Source organism: Mus caroli, unplaced genomic scaffold (genome assembly GCF_978045245.1).
Source record: "Mus caroli unplaced genomic scaffold, Mus_caroli_1 scaffold_1, whole genome shotgun sequence".
Taxonomy (NCBI): Eukaryota; Metazoa; Chordata; class Mammalia; order Rodentia; family Muridae; genus Mus; species Mus caroli.
This window is the reverse complement of record NW_028227256.1, coordinates 136401389-136425987: the sequence shown is the minus strand read 5'-3', so window position 1 is coordinate 136425987 and position 24599 is coordinate 136401389. Positions and strand designations below refer to the sequence as shown.

The following is a 24599-nucleotide window of genomic DNA, read 5'->3' as shown; positions in this document are numbered from 1 at the left end:
GTAGAAGGATCTGATGGTGTTTTGGATGTCCTCAAGATCTGATGTTATGTCTCCTTTTTCATTTCTGATTTTGTTAATTAGAATGCTTTCCCTGTGCCCTCTAGTGAGTCTGGCCAAGGGTTTATCTATCTTGTTGATTTTCTCAAAGAACCAGCTCCTTGATTGGTTGATTCTTTGAATTGTTCTTCTTGTTTCCACTTGGTTGATTTCGCCCATGAGTTTGATTATTTCCTGCCATCTACTCCTCTTGGGTGAATTTGCTTCCTTTTGTTCTAGCGTTTTTAGGTGTGTTGTCAAGCTGCTAATGTGTGCTCTCTCTAGTTTCCTTTTGGAGGCATTCAGCGCTACGAGTTTTCCTTTTAGAAATGCTTTCATTGTGTCCTATAAGTTTGGGTATGTTGTGGCTTCATTTTCATTGAACTCTAAAAAGTCTTTAATTTCTTTCTTTATTCCTTCCTTGACCAAGGTATCATTGAGAAGAGTGTTGTTCCGTTACCACGTGAATGTTGGCTTTCTATTATTTATTTTGTTATTGAAGATCAGCCTTAATCCATGGTGATCTGATAGGATGCATGGGACAATTTCAATATTTTTGTATCTGTTGAGGCCTGTTTTGTGACCAATTTTGTGGTCATTTTTGGAGAAGGTACCATGAGGTGCTGAAAAGAAGGTATATCCTTTTGTTTCAGGATAGAATGTTCTGTAGATATCTGCCAGATCCATTTGATTCATAACTTCTGTTAGTTTCACTGTGTCCCTGTTTAGTTTCTGTTTCCATGATCTGTCCATTGATGAAAGTGGTGTGTTGAAGTCTCCCAGTATTATTGTGTGAGATGCAATGTGTGCTTTGAGCTTTATTAAAGTTTCTTTAATGAATGTTGATGCCTTTGTATTTGGAGCATAGATATTCAGAATTGATAGTTCCTCTTGGAGGATTTTACCTTTGATGAGTATGAAGTGCCCCTCCCTGTCTTTTTTGATGAGTTTGGGTTGGAAGTCAATCTTATCAGATATTAGAATGGCTACTCCAGCTTGTTTCTTCATACCATTTGCTTGGAAAATTGTTTTCCAGCCTTTCATTCTGAGGTAGTGTCTATCTTTTTCTCTGAGATGAGTTTCCTGTAAGCAGCAAAATGTTGGGTCTTTTTTGTGTAGCCAGTTTGTTAGTCTCTGTCTTTTTATTGGGGAGTTGAGTCCATTGATATTGAGAGATATTAAGGAAAAGTAATTGTTGCTTCCTGTTATTTTTGTTGTTAAAGTTGGCATTCTGTTTTTGTGGCTGTCTTCTTTTAGGTTTGTTGAGGGATTACCTTCTTGTTTTTTCTAGGGCGTGGTTCCCGTCCATGTATTGGTTTTTTTTTTTTTTTTTTCTGTTATTATCCTTTGAAGGGCTGGATTCATGGAAAGATAATGTGTGAATTTGGTTTTGTCGTGGAATACTTTGGTTTCTCCATCTATGTTAATTGAGAGTTTGGCTGGGTATAGTAGCCTGGGCTGGAATTTGTGTTCTTTTAGTGTCTGTATAACATCTGTCCAGGATCTTCTGGCTTTCATAGTCTCTGGTGAAAAATCTGGTGTAATTCTGATAGGCTTGCCTTTATATGTTACTTGACCTTTTTCTCTTACTGCTTTTAGTATTCTATCTTTATTTAGTGCATTTGTTGTTCTGATTATTATGTGTCGGGAGGTATTTCTTTTCTGGTCCAGTCTATTTGGAGTTCTGTAGGCTTCTTGTATGTTCATGGGCATCTCTTTCTTTAGATATGAGAAGTTTTCTTCTATAATTTTGTTGAAAATGTTTGCTGGTCCTTTGAGTTGAAAATCTTCATTCTCATCCACTTCTATTATCCGTAGGTTTGGTCTTCTCATTGTGTCCTGGATTTCCTGGATGTTTTGAGTTAGGATCTTTTTTGCATTTTCCATTTTCTTTGATTGTTGTGCCGATGTTCTCTATGGAATCTTCTGCACCTGAGATTCTCTCTTCCATCTCTTGTATTCTGTTACTGATGCTCGTATCTATGGTTCCAGATTTCTTTCCTAGGGTTTCTATCTCCAGCGTTGCCTCACTTTGCGTTTTCTTTATTGTGTCTACTTCCCTTTTTAGGTCTTGGATGGTTTTATTCAATTCCATCACCTGTTTGGATGTGTTTTCCTGCAGTTCTTTAAGGGATTTTTGTGTTTCCTCTTTAATGTCTTCTACCTGTTTGGTTATGTTTTTCTTTTATACTAGCTTTGTTATAACCTTAATTTTACATATTCTTTCTAGAGTTTTTATGAATTGGTCTGAAATATATGAATATACTATATTTTAAAAATATTTCTGGTCTTTTTACTTTTTAAAGTCCTATTAAGGCTGATTGATTTAGTTTTCTTCCTTCAAGTAACTCAAAATACCTTAAAGGAACTGAAAGCTTTATGCTCATATTCCAAGGATTTGCCTATGAAAAAATCATTTTTCTTCAGGAAACAGTTCATAAATATATAGTGCTCAGGTCAGTGGCACTGAAAGATGAACCTGATTGTATGACTACAACACCATCTAGAACCAGTCTTCTGAGGAATTTATCTCTTTCCCTCTTCAGCCTGAGTTCAATTCTACTATTCTAGGTATTAAAATTTCCTTTCCTTACTGTTGTGTTTTGTTTCTACTACATTATATCAATAGAATAATGCATTGTAGGCTTTAGTTTGTATGCTTGCTTGCTTGTTTTCATTCTAGAATTTTAATTTTTCTTTTATTCTGTTTTCATTGTTCTTTTCTCATGCAATACATCCTGACCTCAGCCACACTTCTCTCCATTCCTCCCAGTCCCCTCCACTCCAATCTCCTCCATATAAGCTGTTCTCCATTTCCCTTCAGAAAAGAGCAGGCATCTTAGTGATAACAAATGAATACAGCATAGCAGAATGCAATAACACTTGGTTGAAATTGCCATATCAAAGCTGGAGAATGCAACCCAGTAGGCAGAAAAGGGTCCCAAGAACAGGCAAAGGAGTGAGACACTCCCTCTGCCACTGTTAGGAGTCCCACAAAATGCCTAAAATAAGAAAACACAGTGTATATACAGACCAACTCAGTGTCTAGGATTATAACTTCCATCTCTGTAACCTCTATGAGCCCTGCTTAGTTGATTCTGTTTACCGTATACTCCTAGTATCCTCCAACCTTCTGTTTCCTAAAATCCTTTCTTCTCATCTTTTTCTGGGTTGTTCTATCTTTGCCTATTGTTTGTCTGTGTGTCTCTGCATCTGTTTCCATTCAGGTGCTCAACAAAGCTTTTCTGAAGATGATTAGTCTAGTCACTAATCTATGAGTGTAGCAGAATATTACTAGCAATCATTGACATTTTTTGTTTGTCACTAATGTTTGGTACCACTACATTTCTCTGAGCCATACAGCTTCCCATTCCTGGCCATCCTCCCATTGTAGAGTATGGACTCCCTTCACTGTTTAGGCCTCAATTTAGATCAGTCATTGATTGGTCACTCCCATAAACACTGAGATACTTTCACCCTAGCACATTTTGCAGACAGGACAGGTAGTGGGTAAAAAGTTTTAGGCCTTTGTTTCCCAGTCCCATGAGTGGAAGTCCCACTATGGCTCCTGACGTCTTTCCTAGGTTTTCAATCTACAGAGTTGTCTCCCTTTGTGATTACGTTATTGTTTCTACTTCCATTTTTAGATCCTGGGTGGTTTTGTTCAATTCTTTCACCAGTTTGGATGTGTTTTCCTATAATTCATTAGGGGATTTTTGTGTTTCCTCTTTAAGCGCTTCTTCTTTATTCTCCTGTATTTCTTTAAGGTAGTTATTTATGTCCTTTTTATAGTCCTCCATCATTATCATGAGAAGTGACCTTGTATCCATACCTTGCTATTCTGGTGTGGTGGTATATCCAGGACTTGATATGGTGTCAAAGTTGGGATCTGATGATGCCAAGTAACTTCGGTTGCTGTTGCTTCTGTTCTTATGCTCGTCTCCCACCATCTGATTATCTCAAGTGTTCCCTATCCACGATATATCTTATTGAAGCCTGCCCTTTCTGTAATCCCAGTTGAGTCAGAACTCCACAGAGTTCAGCTTTCTCTGTGATCCTGTGATCCTGTGATTCTGGGATCTTGTGATCCTGAAATTCTGGGTGTGTCAGAGTTCTTAACAGTCAAGCTTCCTCTGAGATGCTAAGATCCTGGTGTGACCAAGCTCCTGAGATTCTGGTATCCAGAAATCCTAAGATCCTGGGTGTGCTATGAAACCTGGAAGTCATACTTTCTCTGGAGAACCTGGGTGGGGCTCTCCATGGAGTTCAAAACCATGGTAGACCAAGGGCCACCTGAAGGAACCCAAGGTACTGGTCAAAAAGGTCTCCTGTGTCCCTATTCCTGGTTGCCCCAGGCACTCATGGTTCTGTTGGAACAGATGTTGTGTTCCACTCACCAGAGATCCTAAGACCCTGGGCATGCTAGGGCTTCTGATGTGTAGAGAGTACTCTGGGAACCATGGGAATGTCATTAGTTTGCTAATTAATTATATTATTTATTTCCACTTCAAATGTTGTCTCACTTCCTCATCTCCCCTCCAATTACCCATTCCCCATCCCCAACCATTTTTCTCCTAAGAAGCTGCTTACCCACCTACCCATCTACCCATTCCTGCCTCACCCTTTAGCATCAACCTTATCTGGGGCATCAAGCTTCCACAGGAATAAGTGCCTCCCTTCCTATTGATGTCAGATAAGGCAATCCTCTGCTACATATGTACCACTAGAATGAAGGAGCCTATGTATGACTTCTTTATTTATGGTTTAGTTCCTGGGAGTTCTGAGGGGCCCATTTAGTTGATACTGCAGTTCTTCCTCTGAAGTTACAATCCCATTCATCTCCTTCAGTCGAACCCCTAACTCTTCTGTTGGGGTCCACAGTCTCAGTCTAATGGTTGACTGAGACTATCTGCATCTGTCTTAGTCAGGTGCTGGCAGTGCATCTCAGAGGACAGCCATATCAGGCTGTAGTCTGCAAGCACATCATGTTATCAGCAATAATGTAGGGATTTGGTGACTATAGATGGCATGGATCCCAACATGGGACAGTCTCTGAATGGCCTTTCCTTCAGTCTCTGCTCCTTTTTCCCCCCTTCAATTCCTTTAGAAAGGAACAATTCTAGGTTAAAATTTTTGAGATGGGTGGGTGGCTCTATCCCTCAACTGGGGCCATGTCTATCTATTGGAGGTTGTTCTCTCTCTACTTTGTTGGGTATCTTGGATAATGTCTTCCCCATAGGATCTGTCTTAGTCAGGTGCTGGCAGTGCATCTCAGAGGACAGCCATATCAGTCTGTAGTCTGCAAGCACATCATGTTATCAGCAATAATGTAGGGATTTGGTAACTATAGATGGCATGGATCCCAACATGGGACAGTCTCTGAATGGCCTTTCCTTCAGTCTCTGCTCCTTTTTCCCCCCTTCAATTCCTTTAGAAAGGAACAATTCTAGGTTAAAATTTTTGAGATGGGTGGGTGGCTCTATCCCTCAACTGGGGCCATGTCTATCTATTGGAGGTTATCCTCTCTCTACTTTGTTGGGTATCTTGGATAATGTCTTCCCCATAGGATCTTGAGAACCTCTCCCTTCCCTGGCATCTGGGACTTTCTAGTTCCTCTACCTGCCTCACTGCTCCATATTTCTATTCATTCTCCTGACCCTCTTGACTTCTCTTCTGGCTCTTCCAATAACTAGCCACCACCACCACACATACACTCACTCATTTTTACCTAATTAATTACCTAATTAATCTCTATATCTTCCAGGTTCTTCCATCCCTCTATCTCCTGTGATTATTTTGTTGCCCCTTCTAAGTGGGATTGAAGCATACATGCTTTGACACTTTGGTCTTACTTCTTTTTAAGCATCATATGGTCTATGAATATTATTGTAGGTATTCTGAGCTTTTGGGATAATATCTACATATCAGTGAGTATAAACTAAATATGTCCGTTCATGTATGGGTTACCTCACTCAGGATATTTTCTTTATTTTCTTCTTTTCTCTGTCATAATAGTTCCCTTTTTGTGAGTGCTCCATAACCTCAGTAATAGTGTCAGGCCTTGGGGTCTCCCCATGAGCTCGATCCCACTATGGGCCACTGGACCTTCTTTTCCTCAGGCTCTTCTCCATTTCCAACCTTGCAATTCTTTCAGAGAGGAACAATTATGGGTCAGAGATTTAAAGGTGGGGAAGAATCCCCATCACTCATGAGATGTCCTGTCTTTCTACTGAAAGTGGGCTCTACAATTCCCTCTCCACACTGTAGGTCATTTTATCTAGGGTCCCTCCCTTTGAGTCCTGAGAGTCAGTCACCTCCTATGTCTCTGATACATTCTGGAGAGTTCCCCCAATCAACTCCCTTCAGAGGATGCATGTTTCCATTCTTTGTGCTGGCCCTCAGGGCTTCATTTCTTATCCCCAACCCAGTACCAGATCAGGTTCTCCTCTCCCCCACCCTACCCCTTTCACTCCCAGATCCCTTTATTCATCCCCACTTGTGGTTGCTTTCTTCTCCCTCCTCCAAGTGGAAGTGAGGCATCCTGACTTGGGCCCATCAGCTTGTTGAACTTTTTGATTTCTATGAACTGTATCTTGGTTATTGTTTACCTTTTTTTTTTGGCTAATATCCACTTATTAGTAACTACATACCATGTAAGTCTGAGTTCCCTCACTCAGGATGATAATTTCTAGTGCCATCCATTTGCCCAAAACACTCAGGAGGTCCTCATTCTTAAAAGCTAAGTAGTATTCCACTGTGTAAAGGAACCACATTTTCTTTTTTTTTTTTATATTTTTATTACATATTTTCCTCAATTACATTTCCAATACTATCCCAAAAGTCCCCCATAGCGCCCCCCACTTCCCTACCCACCCATTCCCATTCTTTTGGCCCTGGCATTCCCCTATATTGGGGCATATAAAGTTTGCAAGTCCAATGGGCCTCTCTTTCCATTGATGGCTGACTAGGCCATCTTTCGATACATATGCAGCTAGAGACAAGAGCTCCGGGGTTCTAGTTTGTACATCATGTTGTTCCAACAATAGGGTTGCAGATCCCTTTAGCTCCTTGGGTACTTACTCTAGCTTCTCCATTGGGAGCCCTGTGATACATCCAATAGCTGACTGTGAACATCCACTCCTGTGTTTGCTAGGCCCCAGCATCGTCTCACAAGAGACAGCTATATTTGGGTCCTTTCAGCAAAATCTTGCTAGTGTATGCAATGGTGTCAGCGTTTAGAAGTTGATTATGGGATGGATCCCTGGATACGGCAGTCTCTAAATGGTCCATCCTTTCATCACCGCTACGAACTTTGTCTCTGTAACTCCTTCCCTGGGTGTTTTGTTCCCAATTCTGAGAAGGTGCACAGTGTCCACACTTTGGTCTTCATTCTTCTTGAGTTTCATGCGTTTAGCAAATTGTATCTTAAATCTTGGGTATCCTAAGTTTTGGGCTAATATCCACTTATCAGTGAATACATATTGTGTGAGTTCTTTTGTGATTGTGTTACTTCACTCAAGATGATGCCCTCCAGGTCCATCCATTTGGCTAGGAATTTCATAAATTCATTCTTTTTAATAGCTGAGTAGTACTCCATTGTGTAAATGTACCATAATTTCTGTATCCATTCCTCTGTTGAGGGACATCTGGGTTCTTTCCAGCTTCTGGCTATTATAAATAGGGCTGCTATGAACATAGTGGAACATGTGTCCTTTTTACCGGTTGGGACATCTTCTGGATATATGCCCAGGAGAGGTATTGCTGGATCCTCCGGTAGTACTATGTCCAATTTTCTGAGGAACCGCCAGACTGATTTCCAGAGTGGTTGTACAAGCTTGCAATCCCACCAACAATGGAGGAGTGTTCCTCTTTCTCCACATCCTCACCAGCAACTGCTGTCACCTGAATTTTTGATCTTAGCCATTCTGACTGGTGTGAGGTGGAATCTCAGGGTTGTTTTGATTTGCATTTCCCTGATGATTAAGGATGTTGAACATTTTTTCAGGTGTTTCACTGCCATTCGGTATTCCTCAGGTGAGAATTCTTTGTTCAGTTCTGAGCCCCATTTTTTAATGGGGTTATTTGACTTTCTGGAGTCCACCTTCTTGAGTTCTTTATATATATTGGATATTAGTCCCTTATCTGATTTAGGATAGGTGAAGATCATTTCCCAATCTGTTGGTGGTTTTTTTGTCTTATTGATGGTGTCTTTAGCCTTGCAGAAGCTTTGTAGTTTCATGAGGTCCCACTTGCCAATTCTCGATCTTACAGCACAAGCCATTACTGTTCTATTCAGGAATTTTTCCCCTGTGCCCATATCTTCAAGGCTTTTCCCCACTTTCTCCTCTATAAGTTTCAGTGTCTCTGGTTTTATGTGAAGTTCCTTGATCCACTTAGACTTGACCTTAGTACAAGGAGATAGGAATGGATCGATTCGCATTCTTCTACATGTTAACAACCAGTTGTGCCAGCACCATTTGTTGAAAATGCTGTCTTTCTTCCACTGGATGTTTTTAGCTCCCTTGTCGAAGATCAAGTGACCGTAGGTGTGTGGGTTCATTTCTGTGTCTTCAATTCTATTCCATTGGTCTATTTGTCTGTCACTATACCAGTACCATGCAGTTTTTATCACAATTGCTCTGTAGTAGAGCTTTAGGTCCGGCATGGTGATTCCACCAGAGGTTCTTTTATCCTTGAGAAGAGTTTTTGCTATCCTAGGTTTTTTGTTATTCCAGATGAATTTGCAGATTGCACTTTCTAATTCGTTGAAGAATTGATTTGGAATTTTGATGGGGATTGCATTGAATCTGTAGATTGCTTTTGGCAAGATAGCCATTTTTACAATGTTGATCCTGCCAATCCATGAGCATGGGAGATCTTTCCATCTTCTGAGATCTTCTATAATTTCTTTCTTCAGAGACTTGAAGTTTTTATTATACAGATCTTTCACTTCCTTAGTTAGAGTCACGCCAAGATATTTTATATTATTTGTGACTATTGAGAAGGGTGTTGTTTCCCTAATTTCTTTCTCAGCCTGTTTATTCTTTGTGTAGAGAAAGGCCATTGATTTGTTTGAGTTAATTTTATATCCAGCTACTTCACCGAAGCTGTTTATCAGGCTTAGGAGTTCTCTGGTGGAATTTTTAGGGTCACTTATATATACTATCATATCATCTGCAAAAAGTGATATTTTGACTTCATCTTTTCCAATTTGTATCCCTTTGATCTCCTTTTGTTGTCGAATTGCTCTGGCTAGGACTTCAAGTACAATGTTGAATAGGTATGGAGAAAGTGGACAGCCTTGTCTAGTCCCTGATTTTAGAGGGATTGCTTCAAGCTTCTGACCATTTACTTTGATGTTGGCTACTGGTTTGCTGTAGATTGCTTTTATCATGTTTAGGTATGGGCCTTGAATTCCTGATCTTTCCAAGACTTTTATCATGAATGGGTGTTGGATCTTGTCAAATGCTTTTTCCGCATCTAGCGAGATGACCATGTGGTTTTTGTCTTTGAGTTTGTTTATATACTGGATTACGTTGATGGATTTCCGTATATTGAACCATCCCTGCATCCCTGGGATGAAACCTACTTGGTCAGGATGGATGATTGTTTTGATGTGTTCTTGGATTCGGTTAGCAAGAATTTTATTGAGGATTTTTGCATCAATATTCATAAGGGATATTGGTCTGAAGTTTTCTATCTTTGTTGGGTCTTTTTGTGGTTTAGGTATCAGAGTAATTGTGGCTTCATAGAATGAGTTGGGTAGAGTACCTTCTGTTTCTATTTTGTGGAATAGTTTGTGAAGAACTGGGATTAGATCTTCTTTGAAGGTCTGATAGAACTCTGCACTAAACCCATCTGGTCCTGGGCTTTTTTTGGTTGGGAGACTATTAATGACTGCTTCTATTTCTTTGGGGGATATAGGGCTGTTTAGATCATTAACCTGATCTTGATTCAACTTTGGTACCTGGTATCTGTCTAGGAACTTCTCCATTTCATCCAGGTTCTCCAGTTTTGTTGAGTATAGCCTTTGGTAGAAGGATCTGATGGTGTTTTGGATGTCTTCAGGATCTGTTGTTATGTCTCCTTTTTCATTTCTAATTTTGTTAATTAGGATGCTTTCCCTGTGCCCTCTAGTGAGTCTGGCTAAGGGTTTATCTATCTTGTTGATTTTCTCAAAGAACCAGCTCCTTGATTGGTTGATTCTTTGAATAGTTTTTCTTGTTTCCACTTGGTTGATTTCACCCCTGAGTTTGATTATTTCCTGCCGTCTACTCCTCTTGGGTGAATTTGCTTCCTTTTGTTCTAGTGCTTTTAGGTGTGTTGTCAAGCTGCTAATGTGTGCTCTTTCTAGTTTCCTTTTGGAGGCACTCAGAGCTATGAGTTTTCCTCTTAGAAATGCTTTCATTGCGTCCCATAAGTTTGGGTATGTTGTGGCTTCATTTTCATTGAACTCTAAAAAGTCCTTAATTTCTTTCTTTATTCCTTCCTTGACCAAGGTATCATTAAGAAGAGTGTTGTTCAGTTTCCACGTGAAGGTTGGCTTTCTATTATTTATTTTGTTATTGAAGATCAGCCTTAGTCCATGGTGATCTGATAGGATGCATGGGACAATTTCAATATTTTTGTATCTGTTGAGTCCTGTTTTGTGACCAATTATGTGGTCAATTTTGGAGAAGGTACCATGAGGTGCTGAGAAGAAGGTGTATCCTTTTGTTTTAGGGTAAAATGTTCTGTAGATATCTACCAGATCCATTTGATCCATAACTTCTGTTAGTTTCACTGTGTCCCTGTTTAGTTTCTGTTTCCATGATCTGTCCATTGGTGAAAGTGGTGTGTTGAAGTCTCCCACTATTATTGTATGAGGTGCAATGTGTGCTTTGAGATTTACTAAAGTTTCTTTAATGAATGAGGCTGCCTTTGTATTTGGAGCATAGATATTCAGGATTGATAGTTCCTCTTGGAGGATTTTACCTTTGATGAGTATGAAGTGCCCCTCCCTGTCTTTTTTGATGACTTTGGGTTGGAAGTCAATCTTATCTGATATTAGAATGGCTACTCCAGCTTGTTTCTTCAGACCATTTGCTTGGAAAATTGTTTTCCAGCCTTTCATTCTGAGGTAGTGTCTATCTTTTTCTCTGAGATGAGTTTCTTGTAAGCAGCAAAATGTTGGGTCTTGTTTGTGTAGCCAGTTTGTTAGTCTATGTCTTTTTATCGGGGAGTTGAGTCCATTGATATTAAGAGATATTAAGGAAAAGTAATTGTTGTTTCCTGTTATTTTTGTTGTTAAAGTTGGCATTCTGTTCTTGTGGCTGTCTTCTTTTAGGTTTGTTGAGGGATTACCTTCTTGTTGTTTCTAGGGCGTGGTTCCTGTCCTTGTATTGGTTTTTTTCTGTTATTATCCTTTGAAGGGCTGGATTCGTGGAGAGATAATGTGTGAATTTGGCTTTGTCGTGGAATACTTTGTTTTCTCCATCTATGTTAATTGAGAGTTTGGCTGGGTATAGTAGCTTGGGCTGGAATTTGTGTTCTTTTAGTGTCTGTATAACATCTGTCCAGGATCTTCTAGCTTTCATAGTCTCTGGTGAAAAATCTGTTGTAATTCTGATAGGCTTGCCTTTATATGTTACTTGGCCTTTTTCTCTTACTGCTTTTAGTATTCTATCTTTATTTAGTGCATTTGTTGTTCTGATTATTATGTGTCGGGAGGTATTTCTTTTCTGGTCCAGCCTATTTGGAGTTCTGTAGGCTTCTTGTATGTTCATGGGCATCTCTTTCTTTAGATTTGGGAAGTTTTCTTCTATAATTTTGTTGAAGATGTTTGCTGGTCCTTTGAGTTGAAAATCTTCATTCTCATCCACTCCTATTATCCGTAGGTTTGGTCTTCTCATTGTGTCCTGTATTTCCTGGATGTTTTGAGTTAGGATCTTTTTGCATTTTCCATTTTCCTTGATTGTTGTGCCCATGTTCTCTATGGAATCTTCTGCACCTGAGATTCTCTCTTCCATCTCTTGTATTCTGTTGCTGATGCTTGCATCTATGGTTCCAGATTTCTTTCCTAGGGTTTCTATCTCCAGTGTTGCCTCATTTTGGGTTTTCTTTATTGTGTCTACTTCCCTTTTTAGGTCTAGTATGGTTTTGTTCATTTCCATCATCTGATTGGATGTGTTTTCCTGTTTCTCTTTAAGGACTTCTACCAGTTTGGTTGTGTTTTCCTGTTTTTCTTTAAGGACTTGTAACTCTTTAGCCATGTTCTCCTGTAGTTCTTTAAAGTCCTTCTTGATGTCCTCTACCATCATCATGAGATATGCTTTTAAATCCAGGTCTAGTTTTTCAGGTGTGTTGGGGTGCCCTGGACTGGGCGAAGTGGGAGTGCTGGGTCCTGATGATGGTGAGTGGTCTTGGTTTCTGTTAGTAAGATTCTTACCTTTACCTCTCGCCATCTGGTAATCTCTGGAGTTGTTATAGTTGTCTCTGTTCAGAGGTTGTTCTTCTGGGGATTCTGAGTATCCTCTGTCAGCAGACCTGTACAGACTAAGTTCGGCGGAGTCCCGGAGCCAAGATGGCGCTCCCTGCAGGGCAGGTCACTGTCCTCCGACTGGGAGGGTGCCGGATGTCTGCGGCCCCAAAAGGGTGCTGCCTCAGCGGTTCTGTGGCTCCCGCCTGTCCCAGAAGCTGTCTGCCTCTGTGGTCCTCACTCTGACCTGTACAGACTAAGTTCGGCGGAGTCCCGGAGCCAAGATGGCGCTCCCTGCAGGGCAGGTCACTGTCCTCCGACTGGGAGGGTGCCGGATGTCTGCGGCCCCAAAAGGGTGCTGCCTCAGCGGCTCTGTGGCTCCCGCCTGTCCCAGAAGCTGTCTGCCTCTGTGGTCCTCACTCTAACCTGTAGACTAAGTTCGGCGGAGTCCCGGAGCCAAGATGGCACTCTCTGCAGGGCAGGTCTCTGTCCTCTGGCTGGGAGGGTGCCGGACGTCTGCGGCCCCAAAAGGGTGCTGCCTCAGCGGCTCTGTGGCTCCTGCCTGTCCCAGAAGCCGTCTGCCCCCGTGGTCCCCACTCTGACCTGTAGAGACTAAGCTCGGCGGAGTCCCGGAGCCAAGATGGCGCTCCCTGCAGGGCAGGTCACTGTCCTCCGACTGGGAGGGTGCCGGATGTCTGCGGCCCCAAAAGGGTGCTGCCTCAGCGGCTCTGTGGCTCCCGCCTGTCCCAGAAGCTGTCTGCCTCTGTGGTCCTCACTCTAACCTGTAGACTAAGTTCGGCGGAGTCCCGGAGCCAAGATGGTACTCTCTGCAGGGCAGGTCTCTGTCCCGGAACCACATTTTCTGTATCCATTCTTCTGTTGTGGGACATCTAGGTTGTTTTCAGCTTCTGGCTATTACAAAGAAGGTTGCTATGAGCATAGTAGTGGAACACATGCCCCTGTGGCATGGTGGGGCAACTTTTGGTGGGGCAATATTCCCAAGAGAGATATTACTGGGTCTTCAGGTAGATCAATTACCAATTTTCTGAGGAAACTCCAGATTGATTTCCAGAGTGGTTGTACCAGTTTGCAATCCCATCAGCAATGGAGACAGCATGTGCTGTCACCTGAGTTTTTCATCTTAGCCATTCTGACTTGTGTGATGTGGAATCTCAGGGTAGTTTTGATTTGCATTTCCCTAATGACTAAGGATGTTGAACATTTCTTTAGGTACTTCTCAGCCATTCTAGATTCCTCCATTGTAATTTCTTATTTTAATTCTATATCTCATTATTTGTTGGGGTTGTTTGATTTTGTTATTGTTGTTGTTGTTGTTGTTGTTGGTGGTGGTGGTGGTGGTGGTGGTGGTGGTGAGCTTCTTGAATTCTTTATATATTTTGAATATTAGCCCTTTCTTGCATGTAGGGTTAGTGAAGATTTTTTTCCCAATCTGTAGGTTGCTGATCTGTCTTATTGACTATGTCCTTTGCCTTACAGAATCTTTACAGTTTTGTGAGGGCTCAATTGTCAATTCTTGATCTTAGATCCTGAGCCAACAGGTTTTTTTTTTTTTTTTTTTTTTTTTTTTAGGAATCTTCTTCCTGTGCAAATGAGTTCAAGGCTCCTTCCCACTTTCTATTCTATTAGATTCTATTTTCATTTTTCTACATACAGACAGCCAGTTAGGCCACCACTGATTTTTGAAGATGCTTTCTTCTTTCCATTGCTTATTTTTAGCATCTTTGTTAAAGATCAACTGTCGTCCATGAGTGGCTTTGTATCTGGGTCTTCAATTCTATTCCTTAGATCAAATTGTCTATCTGTGTACCAATACCAGACAGTTTTTATCACGATTGCTCTGCAATAGAGCTTGAGGTCAGGGATGGTGATTTCCCCCAGCTGTTCTTTTACTGTTAAGAATTGTTTTCACTATTCTGGGTTTTTGCCCTTCCTAATGAATTTGAGAATTGCCTTTTCCATATCTTTGAAGAATTGTGTTGGGATTTTGATGGGAATTGCATTGAATCTATAGATTGCCTTTAGTAAGATCTCCATTTTTACTATGTAAATTCTGCCAAGCAATGAACATGGTAGATCTCTCCATTTTCTGAAATCTTCAGTTTCTTTCTTGAAAGACTTGAAGTTATTGTCATGCAGATCTTTCACTCATTTGTTTAGATTTAACCCCAAGATATTTTATGTTATTTGTGGCTATCTTGAAGGGAGTTGGATCCCCATTGGATCTTTGGAGCCTCTCATATCCTTGCTGTCTTGCACTTTCTTGAGATTCCCCAGTCCCCCAAACAACAGTGGTGCATATTTCTATTCATTCTCCTTGCCCTCTAGGATTTTGTCCTGTCTCCCTATCTGATTCTGCCCTTCTTCTTCTTTTCCTCCCTTCTCTTATTCATGTCCCTCCCTCCCTCTGACTCCTATAATTAGGTTTTATTTTTTTACCACTATTCTTAAATGCTATGTTTCACTTGAAACACAAACCTAATTTTATGAGTACAAAGGTCATCTACTATATATCCCTAATTTTACTAAATTTCTTCTAGTCTTAATTTTTATTTACTTATATAATAAATTCTGGTAGTTATTCTCTAGGAAGAACTCTGCTGGAGATAATTCCCCTTTATCTTCTTTTATTGGATAATCTCTTCATTGATGTCTTTATTCAAAAGGCTAGCACCACAGGATATGGAACTTAAGGCAGACACTCATTTTTTTTTTTAAAACTTCCTATGGTCTGTGTGGCAGTAGATAGGGGTACCATTTTTTTTGAATTTTGGTACGCTGTGGTTGATGATGACTTTCTACTGATTTTTTTCCAAGATGTTTTCTTTAAGCATTTTCAAAGATGGATTTTCAGGAGCTTCATGGGACTTGTCCTATTTGAGTTTACTCAGTTCTTGAATATGAACATTCATACCTAATGAGCAATTGTTTTCATTTTCCTTTACACTAAAACTTTAATTTTGTTTGAATCTTGAATGTTTTGTTTTTATCTTAAAAATGTTGGCATTTATTTCAGATTCCTGATGCTCCTTTTAAGATCTTACTGAATGGAATTAGTAGTTTTTATTTCAGACTTTTCCTATGTCCTCACAAGGGCACTCAGTAGTCAAAACCAAAAACATATAGCAAAGTATTATGCAGTTAGATGAGCTCTGAATTTTTTGCTAGAATTTTCAATGTCTCATCTCTTCATGTAATGTTTACTAAAAATACTAGGTCTAAGCATTTCAGATATACTTAGCAAAAGTATAACATATAGATGTCTATGCTTATTTTGACCCTATCAAAAACCCAGAAACCCTCATTAGCCTTCTGTAGATTTATAAACTGTAAAATCTTATTTACAAATGTATTTCTAGAAAAATGATAAAGAGTGGGAATATAAAGGGTCATATACTATCAAGTTTCTTTTAAAAGTTGCCTATCTACATTGGCATCTGTGTGTTCAGAGCTGTTAAGATATTTACTAGTACTTGAAGGCTTCAGAGCAGACATGTTTGCTGTAGTTAAGCAAGTGCCTTATGTGAAAAGGAAGAACTTGCAACTCTCAGTTTATATGATTAATCTTTCTTCAAGTAATCATTTATTTTGCTAGAAAATGCTAAAGTCGAATTTAATATTGTATTATTTTTGGTTCTTCTTGAGCCTATAACTTGACTTGATTCTCAGCACTTCAAATGTTTTCTCCTTAGACTCAACAGGGAAATGTGGGCCTCCTCCCCCTATTGACAATGGAGACATCACCTCCTTGTCATTACCAGAATATGAACCATTCTCATCAGTTGACTATCAATGCCAGAAGTATTATCTCCTTAAGGGAAAGAAGACAATAACATGTAGAAATGGAAAGTGGTCTGAGCCACCAACCTGCTTACGTAAGTACCTTATTCTCATAGATTACAGGAGAATTTGTTTTATATTATGGATATTTTTCTGTTAATAATAGAAAATTCACAAAATAGATGTATTATTTTGTTTGTTCTCCAGTGCAAAACATTTGCATGTGATAAAAACAAGATTATTAGGTACTTTTTATAACACCCACCTGTCAAATAAAATTCTGCGTGTTATTCTTTACAATTAAGTTTTTACTAACATGTATTAATGTCCACAAAACTTGGCACCAGCATGATATTCTATACCTATTATCTCAGTCGGTGTTCTATTGCTGTGAAGAGATACTATGATCATGGTAACACTTAGAAAAGAGAGCATTTGTTGGGAATAGCTTATAATTTCAGAGATTTAGACTACTATCATCATATTTGGAAGCATGCTGGCATGAAGGCAAACATAATGGCAGAGAAGTAGTTGAGCATTGTACATCTGACTCTGCAGACAGCAGTAAGAAATAGACATACATCTTCTAACAAGGCTATACCAACTCTAACAAGGTCAATAGCTCCTAATCCTTTTTGAGTGTCACCAATCCCCAATGAATAAGCAATAGGTGAGCCTATGGAAGCCATTATTTTTCAAATCACAGCTATCTACATCCTGCATTTATTAAATCCATACAACACCCCCTGCCCTTAGATAAGACAAGTAACTTCTATTAGTCACTGTCATGCATTCTAGAGTTTATTTAGTCTATCTTTTCATTCTCTAAGAAAGAACACAAAGTGGTTGTCTTCCTATATTTGGCTCATTTCTCTTAATGTCCTCCAATGCCTTTTTGTAACTAAAATAATAAAATATATCTTTAATGTCTGAACAAACTTTCACATTTAAGTACCCCACATTTTCTTTATAAATTCATCAATTGCTATTAGTTCAGAAAGTTTTTTCATCTTATCTACACTCATGTAGCAGTTTCCAATAATCATATATATGCAGTTTTAGGAGGTTCATTTTATTTCCTTTAGTATATAGTAAAAAAGGTATTCAGGAACAATATATGTAAAATCTATTTTTAAATTTTAAGAAATCTCAGTTGTCATCTATAGTAACTTTTCTTAGTCACATTTCCATCAAGACCTTACGAGGTTTCTACCGCACATTCATTACCATTTGTAATTTTAAGGGCTCCTTTCTCTAATGCTATTCTAACTGAGTGACAAGTCATCTTATTATGGCTTTGGTAAAAAATGACAGCAAATGATATTAAGGGGTTTTTTTTTTTTTACTTCAGTTCATATGTATTTTTTTTTAAAGTATCTACTCATTTATCCAATTTTGGTTGGCTTATTTTTCTTTTAAAATACATTTTACCACAGACTAATGACAGTTCATTTTAATGTTATCAACAAACTGAAATCCTGATCAATTATTTAACTAAAATATAAGACAGATATACTGCAAAGCCTTTTCCAAAAAAAAGATACAGTCAATTTAGTCGAAGTGGTGTAATAACTTCTAATCAGGACATAATCAAATCAAATCAAATGAAACCAAACCCAATCCAACCCAAACGAAAACAATTAATTTTCACGTTTTTATGTTTTCTTGGCATAAGATACCCCTTAAAAAGATATGTAAATACCTAGAAACAAACAATAGACAACCATTTATTCTGATTCACCTAGCTTCCTATTTCTTATTTGTATTGATTATGCTCTACGCTATGCACAAGTACCTCATTGTGATGAAATCCAGGGGTCAAGGTTTGTTTTTTGCCTTACAATTTGAAACCCTTCCACACATTCAATGTCCAAAACCAATGAACTGTTTCCCTGTTGTGTTTCCTTGTACTTTCAGTGGTTTGTTCTTACATCTTTGTCATTGACCAACTTTCAGTTGACTTTGCCAAGAATAACAGACATTATCAAAATTTTATTATCTCCCAATTATTTTTATATCATTTACTGTATATGATATCAGTTCTCTAACACAATTTTATTGGAATGTCTATTAAGATGAGTTAACTGCAGATACACAAATTAGTTTTCAAATCAAAAATTAATTTTTGAAGTTACTGATAATGACATTAAATTTATAGATAATTTTCAGAGAAAACCCAAATTGGTCTATAGATATGGGTAATTTCTGTTGGTTTTATGTATTACTTAATGAAATTTTGTATTTTTTCCTTCAGATGCGTGTGTAATACCAGAAAACATTATGGAAGCACACAAAATAATTCTCAAATGGAGACACACTGAAAAGATTTATTTCTACTCAGGGGAGGATATTGAATTTGGATGTAAATATGGATATCATAAAGCAAGAGGATCACTGCCATTTCGTACAAAGTGCATTGATGGCATCATCAATTATCCCACTTGTGAATAAAATCATAATACATTTATTAGTTCATTTTATGATTTAGAAATGCACATGCATGTCACTAATATACTTTCAATTTGCATTTGAAATGTTGTTTAACTCATGTCTTCTCATAAATATAAACATTTTTGTTATATGGTGATTAATTTGTAACTTTAAAGACTATTGCCAAAATGCAAAAGCAGTACATTCAAAACTCCTAATCCAAAATATGATATGTCCAAGGACAAACTATGTCAAACAAGAAAGTAGATGTAAGTTCTTCAACAGCTGTTTCTATTCAGAACATTCTCAGATTTTCCTAGATACCTTTTGATGTAAGGTTCTGATTTACAGTAAATAAAAGATATATTGACTGATTCTTCAAATTAATATGATTTCACAAAGCATGTAACATCCAAACTATCATATATTATATCACTAATGCATATAATTAATTACTATATAATACTTTCAAATAAAAGAATCTAAGAAACTTCTTGCATATGAACTTCTAATATTTGATACATTGAAATAATAAAAGATTCAAGCAATTTTACAAATGGATTAAGATTTTCACAGGGTGTATGAGTCTATCACTGCAATAATATTGACATTAAATATTTGATATCACTCATAAACAGGCAATGTGCATCGTCTTAGGCAGGATTTTATTGCTGTAAAGAGCCATATTAGCCAAGGCAACTCTTATGAAGAATAACATTTAATTGGGTTTGGCTTACAAATTAATATATTTAGCCCATTATCATCATGGTGGAAAGTATGACAGTGTCCAGGCAGACATGATGCTGTCAAAAAGGCTGACATTTCTACATATTAATTCACAAGAAGCAGAAGACGATGTGTCACACTGAGCATAGTGTTAGCATAGAAAACTTCAAAACCTGTCTCCACAGTGACACACTTCATCCAACATATTCATACCTACTTTAACATAGCTACACCTCCTAATAGTGTCATGTCCTATGGACAATCATTCATGCACATGAGTCTTTGGGTACAGTAGCTATTGAAATTAACACATCCACATACATACTCTGTAACCAAATTAATAAGGTAAAATTAAAATAAATATAAATTAATTCATAAAAAGTACAGTTATCTATAGAATTAATATTATAAAGTGTTTCTAGTCATTATCTTTAAAGAGATTGTTATTTATAGAGGATAGACTTATACATCTTTAGATATTGAAAATTTGACATTTATTCAACAAATGAGCCTTTAATTTTTCTATTATATATATGTAAAAATTTGTTCATATACATGCATACACATATATATTTTATAAACAACATATACACACATACCTATTATATACACATATATTATATATGATATATACATATATACATTGTATAAGTAATCTCTGCATGCCAGACATAATCTTTTTCAAATCCATTGTAGAGTTGCAATCCAATTTTTCCATGTAATGTTGGGTCTATCACCTCTCTTAAAACTGTTATCCCTTTCTTAGCCTGTTTGTTAAAGAACATTAGATGCCCAAAGTCACCAGATGGAGGTCTTACCTTTTATGTCAATAAAGTGTTTGTTGTATGGTTCATTGCAGGTACATTCTCTATTCTGAAAACAAAACTTATAGTGTAGCTGAGCTTTAGGAAAAGGAAGCAATTCTTTTTCTAGTGTATCACTAGGGGTGATAGTGGGTTTCTGTTTCTTACCCCTTGATCTTTGACCCATGGATCCTGGCTACAGGAGAGACCAACTGTATAGTATGCAAATATTGAAAACATATTATGTTCTCTCGAGAACAGTGCAACAGCTCTTCCAGCTGCTGCCATGTAATTTCACACTATAGCTGTGCCTTTTTATCTCTCCATAAGACTAGTTGCTGCAGAATAATGGGCAACATTATAAGATCAATGGATTCTATGATCATGGATGGGTCTTGGTCAGATGTAAAACTGTGTGCAATAACACGATGGTGAATGAGGTATTATTTAAGTCCACAGATAGTCATTTTGTCTGAGGCATTATTTGCAAGACAGGCAAATCTATAACTAGAACATGTATCCAATCCAGAAAAACAAAAAGGTGTACTTTTCACAGAAGGAGTGGTCCAATATCAGACAATTTGTCACCAGGTTGCTGGCTAGTCTCTAAGAGAATGGTGCCACATCAGGAGCTCTGTATTGGTCTATGTTGTAGGCAGATTTGACCCTAAGAATAAAGCTATAGCCAGGGCTGTCTTGGTGAGTGGAATTCCATATTGTCAACTCCAGGTATATACCTCATCACTTCACCATCTCCACATTGTTCACAGGCATATTGGACACTGACAGGGATGTCTGTGAAAAGAAGTTGACTATTCACAGAATGAGGCATTTAGGCTACTTGCTTATTGAAATCTTCCTCAGCAACAGTCACTTATTGATGAACATTTCCATGGGAATCAAGTTTCTACACATCTTCTGTGAATGTGGAAAGATCTATCCACATAGATCTTTTTACCCTAAGGTCCTTATCATCAATTTTCCAATTATGATCTTCCTCAAACCCCATCCAACCAACAAATTAGCTATAGCCCATAAATCAGTGAACAAGTCCACATCTGATGATTTCTCTTTTCAAACAAAATATATGACCACATATACTGTCTGAACTTCTGCCCATGGTGCAGATTTCTCTTAACCCATGACTTTCAGCTTTGCCAAAAGGGTTGATAATACTGCACCTGTACATTTCTGGTTGGTGCCTGTATAACATGCAGAACCACTAGTAAACCAGGCCCCAGTCTTTTCCTTATCAGTCAATAAATCATAAAGAACAGACCACAAGGCTCTAGGGACACACTTTTCAGCAGGGAGCATTTTAACAGGAGTTAAAAGAACCCAGATGCCAACAGAGGAATGGATACAAAAAATGTGGTACATTTACACAATGGAGTACTACTCAGTTATTAAAAAAATGAATTTTTGAAATTCCTAGGCAAATGGTTGGACCTGGAGGGCATCATCCTGAGTGAGGTAACACAATCACAAAAGAACTCAAATGATATGTTCTCACTGATAAGTGGATATTAGCCCAGAAACTTAGGATACCCAAGATATAATATACAATTTGCAAAACACATGAAACTGAAGAAGAACGAAGACCAAAGTGTGGACACTTTGCCCCTTTTTAGAATTGGAAACAATCACCCATGGAAGGAATTACAGAGACAAAGTTTGGAGCTGAGAGAAAAGGATGTACCATCTAGAGACTGCCATATCCAGGGATCCATCCCATAATTAGCCTCCAAACGATGACAGCATTGCATACACTAGCAAGCGTTTGCTGCAAGGACCCTGATATAGCTGTCTCTTGTGAGACTATGCCAGGGCCTAGCAAACAAATAAGTGGATGCTCACAGTCACCTATTGGATGGATCACAGGGCCCCCAATTGAGGAACTAGAGAAAGTATCCAAGGAGCTAAAGAGATCTGCAACCCTAAACTAACCAGTACCCCAGAGCTCTTGACTCTAGCTGCGTATGTATCAAAAGATGGCCTAGTCGGCCATCACTGGAAAGAGAGGCCCATTGGACACGCAAACTTTATATGCCCCAGTACAGGGGAATGCCAGGGCCAAAAAAAAATGGGAATGGGTGGGTAGGTAAGTGGGGGGAGGGTGTGGGGGACTTTTGGGATAGCATTGGAAATGTAATTGAGGAGAATATGTAATAAAAATATATATAATAAAAAAAAAGAAAGTGAAAAAAATCATTTGGTCGACTTGTTCATGTAATTGACTTGTTCCAGCCTTCAGGAGCTTCTCAGACCCAATCGTTTATTCAGAGCCTTCATTTGAGAATAAACTGCTGCTGTATACTTCCTACTTTATGGTTTGGTGGGTCATGTAACCCTTATCTCACCTCTGCTTCCAAGGTCAAATAACTATCTCCCAATAGCAAACTAAGAGCTGTTTTTCAAATGGAGAATAGCTTGTTTGCAGGGGATGGTAGAGCTTTTCTACAAAATCCCAAAGGTCTATTCTGTAATTCATCTATGGGGGCCTGTAACAGGTTCTAAAGAGCATTCCTATCTGCCGTTCACACCTCAAGTATCATTGAGTATTCTGGATCATATTGTCCAAGTATTAAATCAGCCTGCACATCAACCTAGACCTTTGAAAGAGATTTCTCCTGTTTAGGCCTGACCCAAAGCTAGCAGTCACTTAGTATATGCACCAGAGTAATACACCTGAGTGAGGAGTGTGATTTCTCCAGAGTCTAAACAGGCCCACTAGAAGTTTTACTTCCTTTTGTTGGTGAGATAGACCAGATACAATTTTTAGATGTCCATCTTCTGCTACCCATATGTTTTACCAGTGAGTTCAAAATGGTTGCTTCCTATTACTTACCTGGTCCAATCACCATGCCATCATTATACTTCATTAATATGATACTTTAGAAAATCAAGATTCTGTCTCTCTGAGACAGTGTTCTATTTATGTGAAGAAACACCAGACCATTATGTTCTTTTAAAAAAATATTTAGAGATTTAGTCCACAAAATACCCATGGAAGGAGTTACAGAGACAAAGTTTGGAGCTGAGACAAAAGGACAGACCATCCAGAGATTGCCCCACCTGGGGGTCCATCCCATAATAAGCCAACAAACCCAGACGCTATTGCATATGCCAGCAAGATTTTGCTGAAAGGACCCTGATATAGCTGTCTCAAGTGAGACTTTGCCAGTACCTGGCAAATACAGAAGTGGATGCACACAGTCAGCTATTGGATGGAACACAGGGCCCCCAATGGAGGAGCTAGAGAAAGTACCCAAGGAGCTGAAGGGGTCTGCAATCCTATAGGTGAAACAACAATACAAACTAACCAGTACCCTCAGAGCTCATGTCTGTAACTGCACATGTTGCAGAAGATGGCCTAGTCGGCGATCATTGGGAAGAGAGGCCCCTTGGTCTTGCAAATTTTACATGCCCCAGTAAAGGGGAACACCAGGGCCAAGAAGTAGGAGTGGGTGGGTAAGGGAGCAGGGTGGGGGGAGGGTATAGGGGACTTTTCAAATAGCATTTGAAATTTGAATGAAGAAAATACCTAATAAAAAAATTGGAAAAAGTTTTTTAAAAATGTCTGTGAACATTTAAGTATACAAAATCTCATTAACACATTCTTGTATTGAGGAGATAATCTCAGAATAAGTTCAGGGACCCACTGGACATACTAAAAGACAGGGTTTAGCCAAGTTAATTAATGAAAACTCCATTAGTCATCTGATCTCCACTAGTCCACACTTTAACTGAAGGGTCACAATATTTCTTAAAATCTTCCCTAAAGAGCATAAATTCAGAACTACCATCACATAAACCCTGGAAAGTCTGATTGTTTCCTTTCTCCCACTATAAAATTACTTAGGGGTATCTGGCTATCTCTTCATTCAAGGCATTTTGGGTTTGCAAACTCGCTCAAGTCTGAAAATTGTTTAACTGGCTGAGATTGCCTTTTGCCAGGATCCAGTTGAATCTTTCATTTGTTTAATAGTTGTTCTGCTTATACAGATCAAACAATTACTCAGAGCTCTGTTATCTATATCATGCCTGAAAATACCATAATTGATAAGCCAGTATCACAGGTCCATATTCATGCCACCATACAATCTGTTTTGCCTATGAACATCACTATGATTAGGCCATTATGCACATTGATTTGCCTATGCTGCCCACTGAGGTAACTGCAATCGACTTGCCTTTGTTAATTCAGTGCTTTACCTAGCCTCTAGTATTTCCGGACACAATTAAACCCATTGTCTTTAATTCACACAACTGACCTGCAATGTTTCCAACACTAAGATCTGCCACAAGGAAAACATTGACAACAAAACTCTCTAAATGTGTTTGTGTCC

At 38.6% G+C, this 24599-nt stretch overlaps 1 protein-coding gene across 1 annotated transcript in view; it reads left to right on the top strand.

Moving 5' to 3' along the window:
- The window catches only part of LOC147006132 (complement factor H-like), a 54299-nt gene extending 35429 nt beyond the window's left edge, over positions 1-18870 (top strand). Inside the window, exons 5-6 of the mRNA XM_085834646.1 lie at positions 16204-16386; positions 18546-18870. Coding sequence (XP_085690772.1) covers positions 16204-16386; positions 18546-18742 — 380 coding nt within the window. The 3' untranslated portion in view covers positions 18743-18870. The remainder of the gene's footprint in view (positions 1-16203; positions 16387-18545) is intronic.
- Positions 18871-24599: the final 5729 nt, after the last annotated feature.